Raw genomic sequence first — 27,644 nt, forward strand, 5'->3', positions numbered from 1 at the left:
TCCTGTGGTATAGACATTAACTCACACCCCACTTTTTTCTATGGAAACCAGAAAACCGTTTTTCCTGCTTTGCTTCAAAAACAGAACTTGTCTGATTACAACAGTCAGTTCCAGTACACCTCCTTCAAAACAGGAAGCGGATGTTGCAACAGCGGAGAGTGATATATCCAATCAGATCCTTTCAGAGGCGTGGCCACATTAGCCTCACTGGCAGTAGAAGGTGAGCACGTTCTGCTGGTTGCCGCGTATGAGCAGAGCTGGGCAGTGCAGGCCACATGTCAGGGCGTCCAGCCAGGCCATGTAGAGGGAGCTGGGGCAGTCACTCTGGGGGACGGGGAGGCTCCTGAAAGGATACACACACTTTATATTACTTGACATTGCATCTAGAAAACTGTTTTATCCAAACTGGCTTGCAAAAGAACATAATCAGCTAAAAAAAACAATAGATTTTAGAAAATACATGGCACACAGGCATACAGTAACTAGTCATAACTATAGCAACTATAACTATAACTACTGCAGACGAGTTGGGTTGAAAGGAATGTGTCCGTGAAGAAAATAGTGTTTATAGGGTTCTTGAAGTGTGTGTGTGTGTGTGTGTGTGTGTGTGTTTGTGTGTGTGTGTGTGTGTGTGTGTGTGTGTGTGTGTGTGTGTGTGTGTGTGTGTGTGTGTGTGTGTGTGTGTGTGTGTGTGTGTCTGTGTGCGCGAATGTGTGTTTTACATAATTAATTTTATTTCTGACTTCATGATCCATACTCACACAATGACTAGAGCAGCATGTTTAGAATTCCTCCGAATGATCTCATTCAGACGCACCTTCTTCTCCGACTGATAAAACAGGTAAAGTATGATTGATTAGGTGACGGAGAGATAGATATACAGTGTAGCAGAGAGAGGGTGAAAGATAGCACGTATGGGGCAGGGCTCCAGAGTGCGACCAATTTGGTCGCATATGCGCCCATTTTTTTCAATGGTGCGCCTAAAAAATATTTTTAGGCGCACCGGTGCGACCAGCCATCAGTAGAACAAAATCAATTAGGCCTACCAAACAACCGTTTTAATGGACATAAAATTAATAGTCATTCTACAGTAGTGGCCCATCATCACACAATAAAACGTGTCGATGCGGTCATTCCTTCAACTCCGCTGAACTACCGGTAGCTTTCTCCCCCTTCCTCGTTCACAGGCAGCCCGACGTTTCAGAATAGAATGTTCGACTTCGCTCAACTATCCGAGTTCACGTGCCAGCGAGTTTTGTGTTCTCAACCAGGCGAGTTTTGCAACGGACGAGAGAGTTACAATCACGGTAAAAACAGCAAAATGACTTGAGGATATTTTAAACACGAGAGAGTCGCAATCACAGGGAAAAACTAAATGGCTTGAGCGGATATTAAACATTGCCACACAAAAACACAGACGGGTGCGGATAATTGCCCGTTTCAGCCGCGTGCAGAGCTGGCCAAACAACAGGTGACGCGCTAGTATGTCGGGACTTCTGTAAGAGTTTTTTGATAGCGACTAGGGCAGGCTACATACTGCCTATCAGTCGGCAAGGCATCGTTCATGCACCTCGAGACAGCGAGAGAGAGAGGGAGAGCGAGCGAGCGCACTAGTGCTGTCGTTTCTGTTCGTATCGCTTGCTAAGATACCTCAATCATTATGCAGAGGGAGAGCGCGCAAAAATGGGGAAATAGACAAAACCCAATTCACCTCAGATTCCACTGTAGGCCTAAACATAGGCTAGGCTATTTGTGTCTAATGATGATAAAAATCATGACATTTTTAGCAGGGTTTGTTAAAAAAATCTATCCATCCATCCATCCATCCATCCATCTATCTTCATATTGTAACTCTGTGAGTTGTGCCGTGTGCGTAGCCTTACTGCAGAAAAGGCTGCTATGTTGATCTTACTAGTCAAACACATACTTACTAAAAGGCTACTAATTTGGTCTTTTCTACCAGCCAAACTGCTTGTAGCCAAGATGTCTTAGGAGCACATTTGGAAGACTAGCCTATAGCACATGAAAGGCTCCAGGTCTTTTAAAATATAGCAACAATAATAATATTAATAATAATAATAATAATTGTATTATATTATTATTATTATTATTATTATTATTATTATTATTCTATTATTGTTGCTATTATTATTGCTATTGTTATTATTTTTAATTATTATTTTTTAAAGCTGAGGTCCGTGTGTGTATGGGGTGGTGAAAACATTTGGATGCACCTACATTTTGTGCCGGTGCACTTAAAACATTTTTCTAGGCGCACCAGTGCAACCAGTGCAAAAAGTTAGTCTGGAGCCCTGTATGGGGATATAAATGTAGACAATGTACATTTTTCAATGATCAACCTGCACACACACACACACACACACACACACACACACACACACACACACACACACACACACACACACACACACACACACACACACAGAGAACTCTACCTTGGTTTTAAATGCATCCAGTTCTTTTTCGGAGAGTCTCCAGGGCCAGGGGCTGTCTGATCTCAGTGGTGCCATGCGATCCTCCTGTTCCCCACTTAACCTGAAGGGGGCGATGGAGCCCTCAAATCTCTTCACGCTGTAACAGAGAACCCATAGACATTTTACATTATTATCGTTTCACACAAAATATTAATGCTTTTTTTAAACATGTATATATTTTTACAATAATCAGTAAATATTAACAGTAAAAACTGTACTAAGAGATCATGATTGATACAAAGGAATTATTCTACATTGTAAGTATTATAGTTTTATTTCTTTCATACAATACATCAAATGCGATTTGAAATATTTTTGTCTTTTTTACATAAAAGGGCTTTTATATTCCATGTGTTTTGTCTTATTTTATATTGTCATCACAATTCACATAGGTAGAAACCAGACACAAACTTTTTAGCAAGCGGCGGACGTTCGCTGTCGGTTATAACGATGACATCATGGACATCCAAGCGGAAACTCTGGAGTAAACACACCATCCTAGTGCACACACAAAAACCAAAGGACATTTTTCTTTTTCTTTTTGGTATACACAAATTGTGCCAAAAACCATGGTGCATAAGTCAAGATAAGCCAAGGCAAAACAAGGCAGATACATTTAACGCTTTTCATACACAAGGCAGCTCCATGTGCTTTACAAAGAAACATTGTGGAAAAAGCAAAGGCAAAGTAAAAAAAACAGAATAAGTCATTACAGTTTAGCAATATTTTATGAAAAAAATTATGATTTGAGAGCTTCATTGCACTGACTTACTCTTTCCGATCTTCCTCAATGGTTTGTTGCTGCCCAACTACAAAAACACGGACTTTACAGTTGCGCCAATGTTTCCTTCTGGTCAACAGGTATGGAATTAAGAGAGTCAGGCCTGGATGGAAACAGAGAAGCAGACAAGCAGACAGACAGACAGACAGACAGAATATCGATAAAGTCGAGGTAAGGTATTTTAAGCTAAAACAGAGTGCAATAGAATGGAATAGACGCCAGATTGGTTGCTAAAAATAATGCATTCATCGCCGTTTACAGTACCTCCGTCATCCGATATCCAGTACACATCTATGGTCTTCTTCCCTTGCTTGGTCTGGAAGACTGTGGTGATCTGGTCATTGGGGGTATGGTCTTGGTGACCTGGCTGGAAACTGTCTTGATCTAGAAAGTGGTTGCACCATGGTCAACATTCCCAGTGCCAAGTTTATTTGAAATTTGACAATTGTATTGATCTATTCTTATTCTGCCTATCAATGCACATGTTTTGCTGAAATACACTTTAACCAATAAACTTTTTTCTTTTGTACTTTTCATATTTTTGTAGATTCAGATTTTTTGTCTTGCTGTTGTCTTGTTGGGTCAAGGTACTATGGGTATTCATTGTGCCGTAGTCATACACACATTCTCACAAGCAGCACTATTACTGAAGCAATCAAAAGTGCTTCTAGTTTTTGAAGTTCTGGCACTAGTGACGGTTTGAAAGAGCGAAAACATTATGCATGACACGGGGTAGCACTTTCTTTCTTTTCTTCATGTATTAAAATTCTTAAGTTTTGCATTGGCACCAATGCTGTGTGAGTTCCGTTTTGCTGGACTATTGAATTACTTAGTGGAACTTTATGCTCTCTCCCAGCCACTTGGAACATACCGGTACGCTAATAGGAATGTTCAACATCAACATTGAGATACACAGTATGTATGACAGATGTGTCTACCTGAATCCTCTTCTGTTGAGTCATTGCTGCTTTGCTGCTCAGGAGATTCGTCGTGTTCAAATCCAGCATTATCTAGAGAGCATTGAGAAGAAATTATGCATCTATGACATGACATTTTCACTGGTAAATTATAACCTCAAAAGACACACATCTCCCCCTGTGGAATGCTGCACTTAGTGTTGCATGAAAGTATTTATTATTTCTTGGGGAAAAAATTGAGGCAAAGAACAACACGACTGTTCACCTTTCAAATGTATCTGCGTCAGACAGTGTGACTCCGTCGGTCAGAAAAAAACAGCCATCAAAAATGGATCCCTTCTCTTACATTGCACCTTGCTGGTACTGTTATCTCAAGCTCTGTACAGTTATTACAATGTATTGTTTACGGTCCCTAGAAAACATTTGAGGGCACGTAAACCATGAATGGAGGTGTGGGGAGACCACACTTTCCTCCTTCTGGGTGGAATATGAAGTAGCAGCCAGTTAGAGAGTGCTATCCCAGACTTCTTACCTTCACACATTAGCTCTTCGGTGACATCAAGGCCATCCATCAGTCTCAGAATGCACACACCATAGTTTGCGTCAAACGTGTCACTGAAAACAATTGAGGGTGCAAGGCCTTAGATTAAAACCGGAGGTAAAGAAGAATGCCATGCGCAAAGTCAATGGCATCGCAGTATTGATTAATTGATTTAAGAGGGTCTGGTCCTGAGTACATAGCACGACTTCTTTGAATATTTCGTAAGTAATTACCTGACCTGCATACCACTAATCAAACAATTCTTGAATACACAAACTCACATTCACACCTCTGTGTACCTGATCAATTCACGATATACACACACACGCATGCACACACCCACACACTCTGAATTTAGGTCTACTGGAAATGCTTACTAGATAGTGTTTACATAGTCATCCAGGCTGCATGGCGCAGATTCTCTCCAGTTAGTCTTGAATCCCATAACCAGTGTGTTTGGTTTCAGCTTACCCAAACCGGTGGCCTATAGTGAGAAAGTCAGTGTTACATTACAGCTTCATAATGTGCACAGTGGACAGTCATGTACAGCCATAAGATTCTTGTACAGACGCATACACATGTTGTAATGATGTATAAGGGCAATATTCAGTTACTACCAATAGGTGGCGCTTGATGACCATGGAATGTTTGGAGGTGCAGTATTACCCAGTGCAGTCTGTGTTGTATCTCAGAGTGGAAGACTACGTTCCCATGACAAGCTGTGTTAGTTATCTCCGAGGCCGCTAACGTGTATGTTTTATTATTGACCTTCTTATATAAAAGTACAAACTCGGCATCAGTGTTTTCGTGGTTTATTTATTACAAGTTACCACATATTTTTGGCGACGAGGTGAAACTGGAGTTTGTTTTCCCGTTTGTTTTGTTGTTAGCGTTATCTAGTCAAGTGTCAGCTAGTTTAGGCGGCAAGACTGGCTATGAGTGAAACCGGTGGAGACCAACGACAAGAACCAGCTATCGCAGAGGAACGAGGGGTTGTCGAGAGGAACAGAGCGCCCGTTGCTGTTGAAAGAGGACAGGGAGAAGGACAACGACCTGTGCAGATCATGGCAACGTTCGGGACAGTCGGTGAATATGTGGAGGGAGACGAGGATTGGACTGAGTATGAGGAAAGGTTGGGACACTTTTTCAATGCTAATGGAATTACTGAAGAGGCTAGGAAGCGCTCGATTCTCCTGAGTGTGTGTGGGGCGAGGACGTACAAGCTGATACGGAACTTGGCTACACCACGGAAACCAGGTGAAATTCCATATGCAGACTTAGTCAAACTTGTTAGCGACCACCACAATCCGAAACCGTCTATAATTGTCCAGCGTTTCAAGTTCCACAGTCACTTCAGAAAGTCGGGTCAGTCAGTGGCTAACTTCGTAGCAGAGCTTCGACAGCTGTCTCAACACTGTGAATTCGGAGCGGTGCTAGATGATATGTTACGTGACCGGCTTGTATGCGGCATAAATGATGATGCAATTCAGCGCCGTTTGCTGAGTGAGACAACACCAAAATTGGATTTCAAAAAGGCGCTAGAGATTTCTCAGGGAATGGAAACGGCTGCTAGCAATGCCAAAGACATTCAGAAAGGGCAAGCTGGAGCACAACCTGTGGCAGTGCATCATGTAAAGAAAGACAGTTCGCGATCTGGCAAGCCAGTTGAATGCTTTTGGTGTGGAGGGGCACACTATGCAAACGAATGCAAATTCAAGGATGCTGTCTGCCATGGGTGCAAGAAAAAAGGACACTTAGAAAAGAAGTGCAGGGGGGTTAAAAACAAAAACACTGAAAAATGGAAAGGAAAGCAAAATCAGGCCCACACACACCATGTTGAGGAAACAAGCGAGGAGGCTATGTGTTCTTTTGACATGTTTGCAATGGACACTGATGAGGAACCGCCTATGCCATACTATGCCACAGTCACTGTACACGGAAAGGATGTCAAGTTTGAGATCGATTCAGGAGCGACGGCGTCTGTCATCAGTGAGGAGACCTACAGGAGGACATGGAGGTCCAACCCACCGTCCCTGACTCCATCCAAGCTCCAACTGAGGACGTACACCGGTCAGCCCATACCCCACCTGGGAGTGCTACAGGTGAGCATAGCAGTGGGAGATCAGGAGGCTGAGGGAAGACTAGTGGTGGCCAAAGGTAGTGGGCCCAGTCTTTTGGGCCGGGACTGGCTCAGAAAAATAAAATTGAACTGGCATGAGGTGAAGTACACGGGCACAACAGAGGACGTGCTGCAGCGATACAGTGAGGTGTTCAGAGATGAGCTGGGCACACTCAAGGGAATGACAGTCAAACTGCACATTGACCCCAATGCCAAACCACGTTTCTACAAGCCCAGAGTGGTACCCTACGCCATGAAACAGAAAGTGGAGGAGGAGCTAGAGCGCTTACAGGCGCTGGGCGTCATTGAGCCAGTGCAGTTCTCCAAGTGGGCAGCTCCCATTGTTCCTGTTATGAAGCCTGATAAAACAGTTAGGATATGCGGGGACTATAAACTTACCGTGAACCAGGTCTCAAAGCTGGAGGAGTATCCGCTGCCAAGGGTGGATGACCTGTTTGCAACTCTGGCTGGGGGCAAGTCATTCACAAAACTGGACATGAGCCACGCCTATCAGCAGCTGCTGCTGGACGATGAGTCCAAGGAGTTCTTCACAATAAACACACACAAGGGATTGTTCAAATTCAACCGCCTGGTGTTTGGAGTGGCGTCCAGCCCCGCCATTTTCCAAAGGACAATGGACAGTCTGTTGCAGGGCATCCCACACGTAGCATGCTACCTGGATGATTTGCTCATTACGGGTGCTACAGAGGCAGAGCATCTTGGCAACTTGGAGCAGGTGCTACAGAGACTCTCAGATGCAGGGCTGAGACTAAAAAGGGACAAATGTGTGTTCATGTCACCAAGTGTCACTTACCTAGGACACAAGATCACAGCGGAGGGTATCTCCCCAGTGGAGGACAAAGTGCGCGCTGTCAAGGAAGCCCCAAGTCCCAAGAACGTCACCGAACTCAGATCTTTTCTTGGGATGGTAAATTACTATGGGAAATTCCTGCAGGACCTCTCAAAGGTCTTGGCGCCGCTGTACAAACTACTGCACAATGACACAAAGTGGCAGTGGTGTGAGGAGCAAGAAAAAGCGTTCATGGAGTCAGCGAAATTGCTTGTGCACTTTGATCCAGACAAAGAGGTGACCCTCGCATGTGATGCCTCACCGTATGGGGTAGGGGCAGTGCTGTCCCACGTGATGGAAGATGGATCAGAGAAGCCTATTGGCTTTGCTTCACGCACTTTGACGGCTGCGGAAAAGGGCTACTTGCAGCTAGACAAGGAGGGCCTGGCAGTTGTGTTTGCTGTTAAGCGCTTCCATCAGTACCTTTACGGCCGTCCTTTCAAAATCCACACAGACCATAAGCCACTCATGAGTCTGTTTGGTGAGACACACTGCATTCCACCACTGGCCTCCGCCCGAATCCAACGTTGGGCACTAACATTGTCAGCCTACCAATACACCATTGTGTTCAGAGCAGGAAAGGACAATGCAAATGCCGACGCATTCAGTCGCCTGCCATTGCCGGATACACCTGTCACCACTTATGTGCCTCCAGAGACTGTCTTTTCATTAGAGAAGTTGTCGGAAACACCAGTGACAGCATCCCAGGTCAAGCAATGGACTGAGCGAGACCCTGTCATGTCTAAGGTAAAGACTTACCTGTTACAAGGCTGGCCAGCGGTTATTGAGGATGAGGAGTTAAGGCCTTATGTGAAAAGAAAGACTGAGCTGAGTTTACAAGATGGGTGCATCTTCTGGGGGTCGAGGGTCGTCGTGCCTGCCCCAGGCCACTCACAGATCGTGGAAGAATTGCATGAGACACATCCAGGGGTGTCTAGGATGAAAAGTCTAGCAAGATCCTACATCTGGTGGCCAAGCATGGACTTAGACCTGGAAAACAGGGTAAAAGGGTGCAAACAGTGTGGGGTCAATCAGAAAAGTCCGCCACCAGCTCCCTTGCATCCATGGGAGTGGCCAGACCGTCCCTGGTCTAGATTACATCTGGACTTTGCAGGGCCCTTCATGGGTCAGATGTTCATGGTCATGGTCGACGCCCACTCTAAGTGGATAGAGTGCCACATCATGGGCAACATAACAGCTCCCTCAACCATTGAGAAACTCCGACAAGTGTTTGCAGTTCATGGTTTACCTGACTCCCTGGTCACTGACAATGGCCCAACCTTCACAAGCGAGCTGTTCAGTGACTTCATGCAGCAGAATGGAATCCGTCACATTCGCACGGCTCCTTTTCACCCAGCATCGAATGGACTGGCTGAACGTGCTGTACAGACCGTGAAGGAGGGGTTGAAGCGCATGACAGGTGATTCACTGAGTTCTAGACTCTCACGTTTCCTGTTCAAGTATCGCCTCACTCCACAGACCACCACTGCACGTACACCAGCAGAGATGTTGATGGGCCGTAGGCCTAAGTCAAGGCTAGATCTGCTTCGCCCTGACCTAAAAGCAAAGGTGGAGAGAAAACAAGAAAAGCAGAAGGAGAGACACGATCTTCATGCGAGAGACAGACTGCTGAAACCAGGTGACAATGTCTATGTCAAGAATTTCTGCAGTAACTTCAAGCAGCAATGGCTTCCGGGGGTTATCCTGTCACAGAAAGGTCCCGTCTCCTACGTCATCAAGCTGACAGATGGACGAGAGTTCCGCAGGCATCAGGACCATGTGCGGCTGCGTCACGACACCGACCCAGAGACTGTCAGCACTGCAGAGTTGCCACTGGTGACTCCTGGAGGAGCGTCTCCGGCAGAGGAATCGCCACCGGAGGTGTCTGTGCCACCGGCAGAGACTGGACAGTCAAGCACCGGCACACCGACACCACCGACCCCTGTGGTGACCGCAGTCTCCCAAAGCTCCAACGCCTGTGGTGACTGCTGTTCCACAGGAGACAGTGCGCAGATCACAGCGTGCTCGAAGGGCTCCTGATAGACTGAACTTTTGATAAGTATCACTGCTTTTCTTAATGCATACTATGTTTTCTTTTCAGGTGTATGCTAAAAATAATTTGTTGGCTGTGTTAAGGTCAGTATGGGTTTATGGAAGTACTCAAATCCAGATTGATTTTCAGTTGTTACATTTAATAGTTAAGGGAGGAATTTCTGAACTTAATTGGGGAGGAATGTTGTAATGATGTATAAGGGCAATATTCAGTTACTACCAATAGGTGGCGCTTGATGACCATGGAATGTTTGGAGGTGCAGTATTACCCAGTGCAGTCTGTGTTGTATCTCAGAGTGGAAGACTACGTTCCCATGACAAGCTGTGTTAGTTATCTCCGAGGCCGCTAACGTGTATGTTTTATTATTGACCTTCTTATATAAAAGTACAAACTCGGCATCAGTGTTTTCGTGGTTTATTTATTACAAGTTACCACACACATGTTGCTATTTGCTTGTTTGTTTGTGTACTACTTTGCAATATTTTTGAGGGGGTTATACGTTTATTATTTGGATAGGACGGTGAGAGACAGCAAATGAGTGGGGAGATGGAGATGGGGAAGAACCATGAAAAGACCTAGGGCTGGAATCGAACCTGGGTCCCCGATGTAACGTTAGGGTGCACTAGCCCAGTGAGCAACAGCACCCCAGCCTACTTTTATTCACCTGTAAAAGTGTTCTTGCTCCTTCCCTCAGACAGTCCCCATTCATCTGAGTGTAGAAGGAGCGGACCTTTCTGCGGTTCAGCCACTTGAGTAGACTATCTGCACTGCGCTGAGGTAGAGCTGACTTATCGTCCTTGGAGAGAGAGAGAGAGAGAGAGAGAGCCAGAGAGAAGAGGTGATTGATCACATCAATCACATCATATCAATAAATAAAAATAAATACACAGACATGCAAAAAATAAATGTAAAAGTAAAGAAAGAAACACAACTTTCTTCCAACACAGTTAACTTATCTGAGTAACCAGTAGACCTGTATACTTGTCTTACGATCAACTCACTCTGTTCTGGTTGGATCAAATTTGTGGTGGGTTCTTGTTAGGTTTTTAGTGTTATTCAGTAACAACACAGTCTGTCTACCTCATTACTGTAGGCACAATGGAGTAAATAGTGTAACAGATATGTAATATCCTGAGCTTTCAATTTTGAAACCTCTGAGAATAATGTAAATGTATCATGCTATGATGCTGAATGAATTTTATATTTTTACAACCTTTGACCAACTGCTTGCTAACTCTCATGATTAGTGATGTGAGAGTGAGTACTCCTTTCCACATGCTAGCTTCATAGAGTGCCTCTGTTAATGATAACACACCCTCAGAGCCTACCATGAGAATGTCTCCACAGATCATCAGACTGATGTTCTTGGTGAAGGAGCCCACAAAGTCCACCAGTGCTGGACGAAGCGGTGGCGGGCCTGTCAGAACCAGACACTGAGGCCTACGGGGAAAGAGAACAGGGACATGGCTATTACAGTAACACACTAGTGTTAGGTGAACAACTTACAGGATCCATCAGAATCAGTGTTTGCGAGTGCATCTTGGAAATAAGACAGCACACCACACAGGTGCACTGATTAACCTGTGGGTCATTTCAGGGTCATAGGTCAGAGGCTCAAGGAGGGAGCCAATTGTGGAGAGAAACCAGGGAAACAGGGGAACACTGGATGAAGCGCTGGTCTTGTATGTCTGGTCTTTGTGGCTGGCATTGGAGCTAGCCCGCTCAGAAGAAGTGTCAAGAGACTAGCCATTACTACTTTACTGCCCTGTGTGGACATGTACTTTGAAATTTTGTATGTTAAACCTCCAGATAAGTGAGGAGTCTGAGGAAGGGCCAGGGTGGCCCGAAACGTCACGAAATAAAATGGATTAAATGGGAGCTCACCGGTGTGCTGTTTTTTTCATCACCTATGGACTTTTTTGGATGTGCGTGAGATTCGATTGGGAAACCCCCAGTCAGACAAATATCTAACATTGTAGGTATTTATCTGGGAGTTTTCCCCGACCCTATGAACTTCTAGATTGGAAAAAATCTCTGCAGACAGTGCTCCCCTGCAACGTGACATCAGCTCGCCAAGGACTTGGGACAGAGGAAAGCGGTTGCCCAACACCACATCCCACATTAGTATTAACACACTCATGCTTCCCTTGCGCAACCCCTTGTACACTTCAATATGGTTTGCACACCCCCTAAGTGAATGTCTTGGGGGCTGATGGCCAGGCTATTATGGTTTCACTGCGGTATGGGACATTTTTCTGCTGTTATTACAATGGAACTTGTTGCATGACAAGTCAAGGACTTATAAATTCCATGTCAGATTGACCTGTCCGGCATGCAATTCAGAATATAATTACGTAAAAACTATGTTATGTTCATTATTCAGGGCTCCAGACTAACTTTTTGCACTGGTTGCACTGGTGCGCCTAGAAAAATGTTTTAAGTGCACCGGCACAAAATGTAGGTGCATCCAAATGTTTTCACCACCCCATACACACACGGACCTCAGCTTTAAAAAATAATAATTAAAAATAATAACAATAGCAATAATAATAGCAACAATAATAGAATAATAATAATAATAATAATAATAATAATAATAATATAATACAATTATTATTATTATTATTAATATTATTATTGTTGCTATATTTTAAAAGACCTGGAGCCTTTCATGTGCTATAGGCTAGTCTTCCAAATGTGCTCCTAAGACATCTTGGCTACAAGCAGTTTGGCTGGTAGAAAAGACCAAATTAGTAGCCTTTTAGTAAGTATGTGTTTGACTAGTAAGATCAACATAGCAGCCTTTTCTGCAGTAAGGCTACGCACACGGCACAACTCACAGAGTTACAATATGAAGATAGATGGATGGATGGATGGATGGATGGATAGATTTTTTTAACAAACCCTGCTAAAAATGTCATGATTTTTATCATCATTAGACACAAATAGCCTAGCCTATGTTTAGGCCTACAGTGGAATCTGAGGTGAATTGGGTTTTGTCTATTTCCCCGTTTTTGAGCGCTCTCCCTCTGCATATAATGATTGTGGTATCTTAGCAAGCGCTACGAACAGACACGACAGCACTAGTGCGCTCGCTCGCTCACTCTCTCTCGTGCTGTCTCGAGGTGCATGAACGATGCCTTGCCGACTGATAGGCAGTATGTAGCCTGCCCTAGTCGCTATCAAAAAACTCTTACAGAAGTCCCGACATACTAGCGCGTCACCTGTTGTTTGGCCAGCTCTGCACGCGGCTGAAACGGGCAATTATCCGCACCCGTCTGTGTTTTTGTGTGGCAATGTTTAATATCCGCTCAAGCCATTTAGTTTTTCCCCGTGATTGTGACTCTCTCGTGTTTAAAATATCCTCAAGTCATTTTGCTGTTTTTACCGTGATTGTAACTCTCTCGTCCGTTGCAAAACTCGCCTGGTTGAGAACACAAAACTCGCTGGCACGTGAACTCGGATAGTTGAGCGAAGTCGAACATTCTATTCTGAAACGTCGGGCTGCCTGTGAACGAGGAAGGGGGAGAAAGCTACCGGTAGTTCAGCGGAGTTGAAGGAATGACCGCATCGACACGTTTTATTGTGTGATGATGGGCCACTACTGTAGAATGACTATTCATTTTATGTCCATTAAAACGGTTGTTTGGTAATTGATTTTGTTCTACTGATGGCTGGTCGCACCGGTGCGCCTAAAAATATTTTTTAGGCGCACCATTGAAAAAAATAGGCGCATATGCGACCAAATTGGTCGCACTCTGGAGCCCTGTTAATGCTGTATAAAAACACACAAATCCGCCATTGCTCTATTCAGCCTGTGCACCCCATTGTGGCAGGCAGCGTTCCCCCAGGGGTGCAAGCACCCCAGTTTGGGAAACTCAGGCATACTTGGCATTAGGGACTCTGAAGAAGACGCGCACTGCGTCGAAACGTCAGTCTTTATGTTTGCACCACAATAAAATAACTAAAAAGTATCCGAGTGCTCCAGTCATCCCTGGCCTAGTCTTTTCGAAGTGGATCAGTTTACTTTCCATTGAGATTAGGGAGTTTAGTAGGGGAATAGCTATTAACTCCCTAACTATCAGGCACTGGGGCCTATAAGGAGAGACAGCAGGAGACTTTACTATTACTACTCACACCCCAGTAGGCTACTGGGCGGAATTACAGTATGCCAGATACAAGAAATACTGTAGATGGTTTCAAACAGCATAGATCGGTATGCTGTTACCTCGTGTGTCATTGAGCTCTAAACTTCTGGACAGGGTCCTACACTTACATTACATTACATTACAATTAGCTGATGTTTTCATTTATTCAAAGCGACTTACAGTTATGTTTTTATTTTTTTCGGGGTTTTGGTTACAGGCCCTGGAACAATGTGGGGTTAGGTGCCTTGCTCAAGTGCACTTCAGCCATGGATGGAGATGTAGGGAGGGGTCACGGGGATTCAAACCTGCAACCCCTAGATTGAAAGATCAACTGTCTAACCACTAGGCCACGGCTGCCTCGAACAGGCTGCCTTCGAACACTTTAAACAGATGCTGTATGACTGTCTGTCATGGCCTTGAAGGGCATTCTGTACCTGTAGTTCTTCACGTGGTCCTCCACTCCAGACAGAGACACTGAGTAGGACAGTGCCATGTTGTACTTGTTGGCCTGCATGGAGGAGCCCCAATTCACCTCTATAGTGCACACACAAACACGCACGCGCACACACATACACGCACACGCACACACACACTCGCACGCACACACACAGTAGAAGGCAGACATGAATGTGTTAGCCTTACTCTAATAAAACACACCTGTGCCCTTGAGTGTCTTGACATGCGTTCCTAAATAAAATTATATTATAATTATTGAAATGATATTATATTATATCATATTATATTATATTTTATTTTATACAATAGTTAAATCTGGTCAATATATTTTGCAATATCTGATTGGATGAGACGCGCTCTACTGGCATTCTACGCGTCGATAAAGGGTAGGATGTCTGGGCTGACATCCTCCCCGGAGACTAATCACACTTAAGGGCCAAAACATACCAAGGCGGAACGGAACGGTCCAGGGACGAACGCGGTCTTTCTGCTTAGTTTTGGGCCGGCGTGTTTTTCTCTGCCTTTCACACTGACAAGCGTCGGCGTGCGCGGCCAGTCCTATTCAAGACCCTCCCCACAGCCAAAGCTAGCATGCTACTTTGCCATTCATTTGAATGAGACACCGCCGGTCGCCGGCGTGAAAATTATGCTCCAGTTCTATTTTCCAAATGCAGCGCGGCGCGGAGCCGGCTCCCACGCCGCTGACGCTCGACTACCGCCTAATAATCACTCCGCCGTTGATAGAATGTAACCAGGGCCATTCCATGGTTCTATGCTGGACTAAGTTATTATTATTACTATTGTTATTAACACATAGAGAAGTACACAGACTGAGTATACAGTACAGATTGAGTATATACATACTATTCCAACTATTCCAAATATTTTAGTACTAAAAACACATTTTGGCTAAATACATTTTAAGGCTTTTCTTGCCTTTCCTCTTTTCTTTGATTTTTTATTCCATGGCAGGATTATGTTTCGACCAAATCGTAAGCCTGCCATGGAATAAAAAAAATCAAAGAAAAAAAGGATTTTTAGTGTGCAGACTCCTCTCTCCAAACTTACAGTCATCCTTTGTCCTACACCTTTTGTGCATTATGTTCACCGTCAACTGGACATATCTAGTGTGACGTGCTGAATATGACCTGGTTTCTTGTAGGTGACGTATCCCAGTAGCAGCAGGATGAGACACAGGGTGATGAGAGCCGTCTGCCAGGTCAACAGGAACATGATCACCACGGATACCACGGCCCCGAACAATGCCACCCAGCGGTTGTAATAGCGGAACGAAGGCCTCCAGCCTGTAGCATACAGTCACGCGACACAATATGAGTACGGTAGAATAGCGTTGAGTAAGCATGGAGTACAGTAAAGTAGAGTCCAGTAAAGTAGAATTCAGAGCTGCTCAGAGTAGTGCAAAAAGGCCTCCAGCCACCAGAGGACAGCAGAGACTCATGCAGCTCAGTATGAGTAGTGTAGAATAGAGTCGTTTAGGACCACAATAATGTAGAATAGAGTACAGCAGAGTAGAGTAGGTCATAGAATAAACAGAGTAGAAAAGAGTAAAGGGCATAAATAGAATGTAGAAGAATAATAGCAGTAGTGGTAGTAGTAGTGGTAGTAGTCATAGTAACATGAGTTGAGAAGTGTAGAGAAGAGTAACATAGAATAAAGTTCAATAGAGCACAGCAAAGAAATATGAGTTGAGAAGTGTAGAGAAGAGTAACTAGAGCAGAGTTCAGTAGAGAAAAATATCTTATTTGTTATAATAAACAAGTAAAGTGTTAAGACCTATGGAATACAAAACAGATGCACCAGGAGTGGATAAGAATAATAGAATAGATACAATTGCTACACAAAATACAGGCACATCACTATAAACAAATGAGTAAAAAAAAACATATAGTCACCATATGAAAATTACAGTATTAGCAAGCTGTGCATAAATAAGGTAACAAAATAAAGGGCTACCATCATCGTCAATGATAAACAAAATATGAACACGACAGAGTACATAGATGTTCTATGCCAGGGGTTCAAGAAGGTGGAGAATGCGCGCACATCAGTGGCACAGGTGCTGGACAAAATAGAGTAATTGAAATAAATGATAGAAGTCCGCAACACTGTTAATGCTCCCAGTGATTTATTTGGTGCAAATAAATCACTGGGAGCATTAACAGTGTTGCGGACTTCTATCATTTATTTCTATGCCAGGGGTTCCCAAACTTTATCATGACAAGACCCCCCATACACCGGTAGATTGCAGCCAAGGCCCCCCTTACATGGGCCGTGCCACACATATTTTTCTATGCACCCGGTTTAAAAACTTGATGAAATTGGTGCATGCCTAAACCCATTCAACTTCTACAGAAAGCCTACTATATAAACATTGTAAAGAAGAAAATAATTCCTCTGGGATCGTTTATTTTGGCTTACTTCAGTTATATTTTTTATTTTACGCTATATTTTTTCTGCAACCCTGCCGCGGCCCCCCTGGCATCCCCTTTCGGCCCCCCAGGGGTCCCCGGCCCCCACTTTGAAAATCACTATTCAATGCAGTTCCTAGAAATGTACTGCACTACAATAAATAAATGAGACACAGTGAGTGAGTGATTGTGTGCTACACACTACACAAGCTCTAAACTAGACCACAGCACACCACTCATCATTCCTTGCATGCATGAAAGTCCAAAGTTAGATAATAACAGGCCTGTGTTTGCACCCACGGTGCAACAGCACCTCCAGTCCTGCTCAGGAATTCATGTGCGCTAATAGTTATATTGATTTACAGTGAGAGAAAGCTACAAAAGACACAAAAATAATCTGTTTCGCAAAAACACATAACATATCAAATGTGTTATCTCAGAGTATGTTTTACCAATCCAAAGACACACAAATACTGTATTGTATGTGAAGATATGAACATCGTGTTGAACATGGGGCCCTCAAAAGTCATTATATAGACACAAAAGTCAGTATTTTGGTGCTGCTTTAGTGTTTTGTCTCATATATCTTCAATTGCTTTACAAGTGACAAATTAAGATCTAGTCTATTTTTTTCCACGTTTACCACGACTGGTGTGACAGTTGGGGCCCCTATGGAGGACAGATTTGGTCAGGGCCCTTGGCAATTGCCTAATTTTGCCTATTGAAAAGTCCGCCTCTGGATACATTGTAGGGCTTGAAATTACCTGGAGAGTTGGTGATGGAGGCGTGGAAGCAACTGAAGTTGATGAGAGCGTAGGAGCAGAGGAAGAAGTTGGATATCACAGGGGCAACTGTGTTTAGGTCACCTGTAAAGGAAGATACCTTGTGATGTTAGACTACCCTTTCTTTACCCAAATTCTAAATAGAGTATGATGAACAGTTCTCGCAGTGACACTCACCAATTAAAATAAAGGCCAAAGCAATGATGTACGTTAGAAGGTAGGCACGGAGAGGCTCATCGTTCTTCCCATAACCCTTTGCAAAAAAGCTAATATACGGGTAGATGTTGTCTCTGCACAGACACTGCAAAAACAAGACAAATGTTTACTACATGTAGCCAACAAAGAATCATAATACATGGTGATTCCAGTTTTGTTCAGTTGCTTATACACATTTTTCACACTTGCTTTGCTTTCTTCCAAAACTACAGAGAATACACACAAATTCGCCCGCTGTTCACATAAAATGCAAAACACCATCTCATGCTGCCAAAATGATACACAGTTTTCAAAACTTCCAGAGAATTGTGTGTAAAAATGTCCAGGATGAGAATAAGTGTCACGTTAAGAGCTTAAGAGGTAGGATTTATATAGCACCTTACCACTCCTTTGAGCACTCAACGCATTTTATACAGTATTGTATGCCTCACCCATTCACAGACCAGTGGTGGTGGCTGCCACAGAGGGTACCACTATGCCACCAGGAACAATCTGGGGTCAAGTATCTTACTCAAGGGCACATCAATGGGGTCAGGCAGAGCGGGACTTGAACCTGCAACCTTCTAGTTGCCAAACAGGAGCCATCCCCCGCCCTGTTGCAGAGGGATTAAGTACCTAAAATTAAAAAGTAGCCTAAATAAAAGTAAAGAATCCTCACCTGGAAGACCTTGGGGGCAGAGACGAGAAAAGCAAGTGCAGATGACAGGCTGGCAGCAAAGAGACCGGCGATGATCAGAGGCCCAAAGCCAGAGACCATCCTTAAAACCTGAGCACCAAAGAAAAGACCACACATGCTGTAAAACTTCATTCAGGAATAACATGCTACTTGGGGTTTTTGTATGTACGAGGGCACAGGTCAGCTCTACACTTTTGTAAGTTCTGTACATTTTTTTCCCTCAAAAGTGTAGTACTGTCCCAGTAGCACACACTTGTATTTTCTTAGGTAGGCGGTGATACTTCCATTTATATGGTTGTTAATCCATATGAAGTTTTTATCATAAAAAATGCAAAAGTCAGCCATGTGAGTTTGCCTATTACAGTGTGTGAAATCAGGAACCAATGAAAGTAATACATACATACATACAATGTCTTTGGTTGTAACTCTCTCCGGAACTATACTGCGACATTTTAAATTGTCTACTTCCAATGAGAACTCCCTGCCTAGTACTGTAGCTACGACTCTGTCTGCAACTTTAACGCAACATCCAAGAAAGTCCAATCAAATTACCAAACCCTTGACAACATTTTACTAAGCTTTGACATATGTATGTAAAATTAAATACCTTCAGTACAACATACAGTATGGAGCATAATAATGCTGGTGTAAGTATGCGCTTACCTGTTTGTCATTTGCAAGGCCATACTGACACGCTGCGCCATGTAAGCAGCGAGTGAAGTTCCATCCAAACTGGCAGCCGAGACCCTCACACGCTTCTGTCATTACTGAGACCTCCGTCACATTCATAATCAGCTGATCTGCCATGTCTCCTGTGGCATCTCTGATCACACACGCACCTACAGGAATGGAGCGACAGTGTGTGTGTGCGTGTGTGTGTGTGTGAGAGAGAGAGAGAGAGAGAGAGAGAGAGAGAGAGAGAGAGAGAGAGAGACAGAGACAGAGACAAGGAGAGAGACACACAGAGAGAGACAGAGACAGAGACAGAGACAGAGACAGAGACACAGGCAGACAGACAGACAGACAGACAGACAGACAGCGAGGTAGAGACATGACTTAATTTGTAAGGGTATGCTAACATCAAACTTGAATTTACTGCATTTCACACATTCACCGTCCTACTTACCAAGCGTTACAGAGATGGCCAAATAGCTGATGGTGGTGACAAGTATGGCCATCAGGGTTCCTTTGGGAATGGCATGTCCTGGATTCTGCACAAGATCAATATCCGGTCAACTTCATTGTAAAAGCCATATGAACGGGTTACTGCATTACAATACTACATTGCTTACTACATTAGATAGGCCTGCTTTGTTGTTTTCGATGCATTTTCCCATTGGCAACTACCGAAGTTGCTAACAGGCTAACAACTTCTCTTTAAATGCACCCCAGATTTGAAATGAGCATGACTGGATTATACTAGTTTACACATTGTACATTGTGTCTACACATTGTGTGTGTCATGATATGTGGTATAAAATGTGTGCTGTTACTGATAAGCCAGACACATACTTGTATTTGTTTTATGAAAAGTATTATGCCTTCATTTATTTCATTGAATCAATTTAGTCTTGATAGAATTCATGTAGGCCTAGATTATAATTAATTTCACTGAATGTTTCGTTTGGGAGTTTGAAAAGCAACGTGCTAGAGTAATTTTGAACTTTTTGCCCTTTTTGACAGAAGAAGAGGTATGCACCTTAAGGTCTCCAGAAATGTTGGCCCCAGCCAGGATGCCAATGGCAGATGGGAAAAAGATAGAAAACATTTCAAAGAAGTATCCATCGCTGTTTCTCTTATCTGGCAGCAGATTTTCGATGAAAATGTCCTCTGCAACAGAACAGAGAAAGGAGTGAAGTAACTCCCAACTATCTTGGGGAAAATGGGCAAAAACACGCTGAAAACGGTTCAAATATTATGGAATAGCTGCTTTGTAAAATATGTCAATGGCCAGAAACAGAATCTACATAAACCTTTGTGATTTTTAAAAAAACTTAACAATCCCCACAGTAAGGTATATTCACACCATACTTTATCAATAAAAAACCCAACCACTTACAGTAACAAAAGCAAATACACTAAATAAGGTTATGGTAAGAATATTGTAAATTAAAACCAACTGTTCTTTAAGTATTTGCTGATTTTTTTCATACATACTCTGGTAGCTGAAGAAACCCTGTGCCTGTTTGTTTGGCGTCGGGAAAAGAAATGTGCCCACAAAGTAGTTGGCAAAGGTCACCATGAGCATCAGGAAGAACAGGACCTGAGTCTGGACATCGAGAAGACGAAAAAGTAAGAATACAGGCCCCTTCACATCCACAACTGCATAACATCTATGCATTGTAAAGAACTCTGATTGGCTGACATTAATTTATAGTTAAGAAAAAAATCGCTATGAAAGTGGTCCCAACAATACAGCTCTGGTATACTATAGACAGGCAGACAGACAGGCAGACAGACAGACAGACAGACAGACAGACAGGCAGGCAGACAGACAGACAGACAGGCAGACATAGATAGATAGATAGATAGATAGATAGATAGATAGATAGATAGATAGATAGATAGATAGATAGATAGATAGATAGATAGATAGATAGTTAGATAGACAGACGAAATTATCTATAGATAGATAAACAAAAAAAACATACTAAAAATAAGACGTGAATACAATGCTTTCGTTTCGGGTCAGACAACTGATCCCAACAACAAAGACACAAATGACATAAATGACATGTGTGCCCTGTACTATGTAGGTATATGTCTCGTCTTACCTTTGCTTCCCACTCCATTCCAGCTAGTGAGATCAGCAGAAGCAAAGTCACAGTGATCACCCCAATGATGCGCACATCGTTCACATCGTCCACCATGATAGCATCATTCTCCTGGAGACACAGGGTTTTAAACATGATTCAGTCAAGGGTGTGCTGTGGCAAAGCACACTAACCATAACAAAAAAATAAATACAGGCATGAAAGCCCAAAAACATATCTTCAAAGACTAGGCATTTGCAGCCACCAGATCCCTGGTTTTGTAAAGCGAAATAAAGCCACCATCTTGACATCTGCCATTTGAAGCCTTCAAAATGATAGTTTGATAATAATATTACAAATAAATGCACGCATGCAGGCACGCACACACACACACACACACACACACACCCACACTGTAAGTTATTGCATTGTTTCTACAGACATTGTTTCAATCAGTGAATTGAACCAGAAGAGTCCCTCACTTTTAGAAGTGTCCCAACAGTTTCGGCAAATCCAACCGAGTGAAAGGCGCAGGCTATGGCGTTGGCAAAGGAGAAGACCATCCCTATAGGACCTCCAATCTCAGGGCCAAGGGTCCGGGAGATCATAAAGTAGGCGCCCCCTGCAGGATGAAAACAGTAAAGTCATGTTTACTGTATTAGGAGATACATTACATTATTTCGGGGAGATTAGGAAACAACAGAGGATATAATCAACAACACGTAGTTTAAGGGGAGAATACGAAATGCGCATGCAAACCAAGACGAGTGGTAGGGCAGTCAATCAATGGTGATTCTTTTTCAGATTACCATTGAGCATCTATGGTGATGGAGATTACCATTCCTGTTACTGGTACTGAGTATCTATGGTGGTGGTCTTTCATGGTGCCGGTATAGAGCAACTGTATTGATGAAGACTATTATTCCTGTTACTGGTGAGGATTCTCATTCATCCAGGTCATGACAGTCAAATGAGCTCAATTGTACAGTATACAGTAGTATACTGTAGCATTTTTTGTTCTCAGCCTAACAATGTTGCACCCAGATATGTATAAACTAGAAGTAGAGATCGATCCTCTTTCTGATGTAATCACAAATCATTATCACATGATCTTACGTTCAACGTTTACACACCAGTTGTTACACCGTACCTTGTGAGGTAGATACACTGCAACTTCTATTTAATACACCTGTGCGTTCACCTTGCATTGAAAGGTCATTCAGACAAGTAACTCCTTATTCTCTTTAGCCTACTGCCCATTTACCATTCATGATTGCATTGGGCCTACATACTGCTACACAGTAAAAAAAAACAACTCTTAAAGTTGAAAATTAAGTCAGATTAATTCAGATAACATTTTTAGTCCCAACAAAAAAAGTGTTAATTTTACTCTTTGGTCAGTGCAACATTTAAATCTACTCAATATTGTGTATTATGAGCTGTGAAGTTGGAATTTGACTGGTAACCTGCACTGAGTTTTGAATCCACCCTAGAGCAACTTGACTTTCCACAGTATTGTAAATACTCTGGATTGATGCAACTAACTCTGGATCGACGTAAATCTACTCTGAAATATCGACACACCATTTTGCACTATGTAATAACAGCTGTGAGGCAAACTGTGAGACTGAAGTGAAGAGTGAGGTGTTTTTGTGTTTAGTCGGTTAAGACACAGCGTTATAAGTTTGCTATTACCAGAATGGCAATGACCAAGTGGTAGTGCATTACTAAAGGCCCTGTATTATGTCACAGTGGTGTAGCACTATGGTAGTTGACTTTTCAATGACTATTAGGCTACGGAACCCACTAGTTTGACGCCCTTTCGGTACTTACATGGTACATCACATGGTAATCAAACATTTCAAACAAGCGATTTAGGCTTAGGGTTAGGTTTAGTCAAGTCAAGTCAAGTCAAGTAGGTTTAGGGTTAAGGTTAGGGTTAAGGTTAGGGTTAGGGTTAGGGTTAGGTTTAGGTTTAGGGTTAAGGTTAGGGTTAGGAGTAGGGTTAAGGTCGTACGACGTAAGACTGAAGTACCGAAAGGGCGTCGAATTAGTGAGTCCCATTAGGCTACAGCGTTTCACTAGTGGAACGGTGTGTATTATGGGGCTACGGCCTACCTACCAGACTTTACTCTTCCATTAGTGGAAATTGCAGACACAGAGAGAGCAGTCACAGTGGTTATGACAACCGACAACAGGATGATAACCCAGGTGAGGACTGAAAAAAGATAAAGATCACAAAATTGAAATCAAGATTAAAAAATTATCCATATCCATATCCATATCCATATTTTTCTCATGAAAATCATACTTAGCTAAAACATGCGAAATCAAATGATAACTGTTATAATCAAGACTCCCAAGATATTGAATGTTTATATACAGCTCTGTGTAGTGCGAAACTTGATTGTAAGGCCACAGTGGTGACAACGTAAAGAGGCAAGTAGCCTACTAAGTACACATTATGAAAGGAAGAGGACTATGCACACAAGCAATGATACACAGTAAGTAACCTAATATCTACTGTATGTGGGTATACTCTATGTGAAGAGCTCTTTTTTAACTCATTATAAAAGCCCTTTGAATGCAATTATCATGTATCATTATATCCCCGAAACGCGGAGCGTCCGGGATGTAATGGTTTTGCGTGCGCCGCCGCCGCGTCCGCCGCCGCCGCGTCCGCCGCGTCCGCCGCGTCCGCCGCCGCGTAAGGTCTTTCGTGTTAACGCGATAACTTTTGAACGGATGTTTGGATTTGTCCCAGATTTTTTGGGTGTATGCTCTAGGGCAGGTTCATGAACTGATTCGAGTTTGGAGGTCAACACTTTCAAGATGGCTGAATTCAAGATGGCCGAATTTTTGTTTGGTCCATAACTTCTGACCGGGTGGATGGATTTGTCCCAGATTTGGTGTGTGAATGCTCTAGGGTAGGTTCATGAACTGCTTCGAGTTGGGAGGTCAACACTTTCAAGATGGCTGAATTCAAGATGGCCGAATTTTCGTTTGGTCCATAACTTCTGACCGGGTGGATGGATTTGTCCCAGATTTGGTGTGTGAATGCTCTAGCGTAGGTTCATGAACTGATTCGAGTTTGGAGGTCAACACTTTCAAGATGACTGAATTCAAGATGGCCGAATTATTCTTTGGCCCATAACTACTGACCGGGTGGATGGATTTGTCCCAGATTTTGTGTGTGAATGCTCTAGGGTAGGTTCATGAACTGATTCGAGTTTGGAAGACAACACTTTCAAAATGGCGGAATTTTCATTTGGCCCATAACTTCTGACTGGGTGGATTGATTTGCCCGGTAACACCTTATTTTAATGGTTCACCATTTCAGTGAATCTACCATATTAGGTACAGTGTAATAACCAATGTAACAATATTTAATACCATGTAATACTAGTGTAATACCAGTGTAACAATATGCATTATCAGGTACAGTGTAATAACGAGTGTAACAGTATGCAATACCATGTAATATAGTGTATTACCAGTGTAACAATATGCAATACCATGTAATACCACTTACGCACAAACACATGATGTAAGTAAAACAATTACATTGTATTAAATATTGTTACACTGGTTATTACACTGTACCTAATGTGGTATATCTACTGAACCATTAAAACAGTATTACCATTTGCCCCATTTTTTGCTTCATTTTCACAATAGTCGTTTGGTTTTAAGCCTATGCACGTCATGTCACGTCTGTATGTATCATATACGTTTCCGAAATGGTGGACGGGAGTGGTAGGAATGATGGGGGACTGGAAGCGTCGCGTTTCGGGGATATACCTTAAGCAGTCGAAGGCGACTGCACAGGCAGTCTAGTTTTTACACAGTTTAACGTTTTAACAAATCATTGGAATAATTGGAAGTTCAGATTTTTGAAGCAAATTCAAACAAGAAAACAGTTTTTTTTTCTGATATTAACTGAGATAAATACAAAACAGCATCAATTAAAAATATTTTTGAGGACAATAACACCATAGCAGCACTTTCCGAAGATTGATATCAGATTAATTGGACCACATTGGACATGCAGTAACTCACTGATTCCCGCCTTGGCTGTGATCCATGACAAGCGAAGAAACAGAACCACACCCCAGATGTTCAGCATACAACGAATCTGCAACACAACATCCTTTATAAGAACTGGATGCATTTAAAACCAAGGTAGAGTTCTGTGTGTGTGTGTGTGTGTGTGTGTGCATGTTTGTGTGTTTTGAATTGTGTGAAATGTGTGTGTGTGTGTGTGTGTGTGTGTGTGTGTGTGTGTGTGTGTGTGTGTGTGTGTGTGTGTGTGTGTGTGTGTGTGTGTGTGTGTGTGTGTGTGTGTGTGTGTGTGTGTGTGCACATGTCTCTGACTGTCTGTGTGTGTGTGTGTGTGTGTGTGTGTGTGTGTGTGTGTGTGTGTGTGTGTGTGTGTGTGTGTGTGTGTGTGTGTGTGTGTGTGTGTGTGTGTGCCTAAGTATGTGCGTGTACGTACCATGACCCCGGTGACCCAGCCGAAACGAACAGGAGGCTTGGCTGCCTTCGCCTTTGTAGCTGCCCCTTCAACATGGCCTTGTACGTCTGACAGGTCGGGCAACGCTTCTGTTGCTGCACTCCCTGCATTGCTGGCTGTGTCTCCATCCTATGCAAATCAAACATTGACACATATTGGTCACAGCAGGTTCAATAATGGGGGGGGGGGGGTCCAATATCTTGATGAAACCATTGTTCCAATGTCTTGATTAAACCATGCCTTGTTAAACCATTTACTTCCACCTGTTCTTATATTTATTTTTAGTAGCAAGGCAGGGCGCCGGGAAGCCTTACATCAAATGCCCTTCGAAGAGTTTCCAGAGTTGGCCTGTTGCGTCTCTGGCGGCCCAGGAAAGTTGTGTTGGTGTAAAAGTCCAACTGTGGTACTTCGTCGAGGGTGCTGTACAAGGATGGCCGTCTAACGTCCTGCGTCGAGCCCTGGCGCACCGTGGAATCCCCGCCAGCCTCCATGGTTACAACAATTTGAGGCACCTCCGTGATGTCAGACACGTGATGGACACCTGGGGATGCGGAGGCATCATCATTTTCCTCGCGCGCAATGTATCTCGGAGGAGCTTCCTCGCTGATGGAGAAACGACCTTGGGGGACAATGTCGACGTTTTCCCTGCCTCTGGACAGCTTGTGCCCCATGCTTGAGGGTATGGTTGTTTCTCTTCTGTGAAAAACAAAGCGCAAAACGATAGGTCCGTTTTTTTAAAGTACAAAACTAAAATTCACAACGTTAAAGCACCATCAATGAGATGAGGTAGAAGTAAACTTAGAATGGAAGTTCAGACTGTGTGTAAAACTTAATTTGATAGCATTCGAGGACATAGGCCATTAGCTGGCCTCTGCATTCCACAATTCCTCAGTATCACTGGACTGGTTTCCTCGCGACCACAATGTCTGAAGCTCATTAGTTACTCCGCGAGCTGTCTAGGGAGGATTCTATCAGTCATTTGCTGTACACGCGCGGCTTCCGGAGCAGTGCGTCCAGTCCATTAGCCGTTTTTTTCCCCTTACTGATAAAATTGTCTGGAATTGTTTGAAGTCAATTTGTCATCATTGTTAGCACATTACATCCCACGTCTCCACTCGCTGTTTAAAATGACATTTGTATATTGCGCACCACCTATTCGGTGTCTTCATGTTTTATGATCATATTCATCATTAAACGTTAATGTATTCGAAACTCCAAAATGATGCTGTTCTACCCTAAAAAAATGTAATGTTTATCCTGCATCGTTCACTATACAGCACATAAAGCAACTGGCTAGAAAATACCATTAAAAAGTCTCACCGATTTTTTTCCTTCAAATTATTCAGTTGTGGTGGAAGTCGCTGAGATAGCAGTCACACAGAAATATTGTCAATCGCCATCAAAACACCTCTCCTTTATAGTCCCCTTTCAAAGGTAACACCTCTCCCCATCCTGCTCCTCCCCACTCACCAGGTGACAAGGATGATTTGGTGGGACAGTTGGTCATCGGTGACAGTTCGCCAACCGAACATGTTCATTGTATTTGATATCAAATAGGCCTACGCTGTTGCGTCAAAAAAACCTTACTAAACTGTGACGAAAAAACTTACCAAAAATGAGCCCCTTTGTCCCATGATGATGCGGCGACAGTCACACACCACACACGTCTGTTCTAAGAAATGTTTGAAGTGATGGGAATGCGCTATCTTGCGCGTGTGAACAATGCAAAGATCACTTGAAATGGACCCGACATTAATCACGATTCTAGCTTGGCCCTGTTATTACATAACTACAGCAATATTTACCACGGCACAGACATGGAGTGGAGCTCGAATGGTAGCCTGTTGTTGTGGAAACGTTGAACGTTGCTGAGAATATTTGTCCCAGACATAATATTGCTCCCGGTGTAGGCCTA

General features: G+C 43.2%; 1 protein-coding gene across 1 annotated transcript; it reads right to left on the reverse strand.

Moving 5' to 3' along the window:
- slc12a10.1 (solute carrier family 12 member 10, tandem duplicate 1) lies at positions 1-27,096 on the reverse strand. The gene is made up of 27 exons (XM_063186530.1): positions 27,050-27,096; positions 26,044-26,425; positions 25,712-25,858; positions 25,276-25,351; positions 23,339-23,434; positions 21,699-21,838; positions 21,238-21,348; positions 20,621-20,732; positions 20,163-20,293; positions 19,590-19,674; positions 19,127-19,302; positions 18,446-18,553; positions 17,749-17,872; positions 17,554-17,655; positions 15,509-15,664; positions 14,339-14,438; positions 11,085-11,196; positions 10,421-10,552; positions 5,112-5,218; positions 4,726-4,808; positions 4,215-4,286; positions 3,541-3,660; positions 3,268-3,379; positions 2,907-2,993; positions 2,457-2,592; positions 762-829; positions 1-343 (listed from the first exon to the last, which is right to left on the reverse strand). Exons 2-27 carry the CDS (start codon positions 26,398-26,400, stop codon positions 205-207), a joined length of 3,189 nt encoding a protein of 1,062 aa, XP_063042600.1. The 5' UTR covers positions 26,401-26,425; positions 27,050-27,096; the 3' UTR covers positions 1-204.
- Positions 27,097-27,644: the final 548 nt, after the last annotated feature.

Source organism: Engraulis encrasicolus, chromosome 21, assembly GCF_034702125.1.
Source record: "Engraulis encrasicolus isolate BLACKSEA-1 chromosome 21, IST_EnEncr_1.0, whole genome shotgun sequence".
In the NCBI taxonomy this organism is placed as follows: Eukaryota; Metazoa; Chordata; class Actinopteri; order Clupeiformes; family Engraulidae; genus Engraulis; species Engraulis encrasicolus.

Excerpts from the sequence above, each read along its gene's own strand:
- slc12a10.1 (XM_063186530.1), bottom strand. The coding sequence starts at position 26,400 with ATGGGGCACAAGCTGTCCAGAGGCAGGGAAAACGTCGACATTGTCCCC. Across the intron at positions 20,294-20,620 it reads GGGTTTCTTCAGCTACCAGA|AGGACATTTTCATCGAAAAT; the intron begins GTATGTATGAAA and ends GTTCTGTTGCAG. Across the intron at positions 17,873-18,445 it reads CTGCCCCCAAGGTCTTCCAG|TGTCTGTGCAGAGACAACAT; the intron begins GTGAGGATTCTT and ends TTGTTTTTGCAG.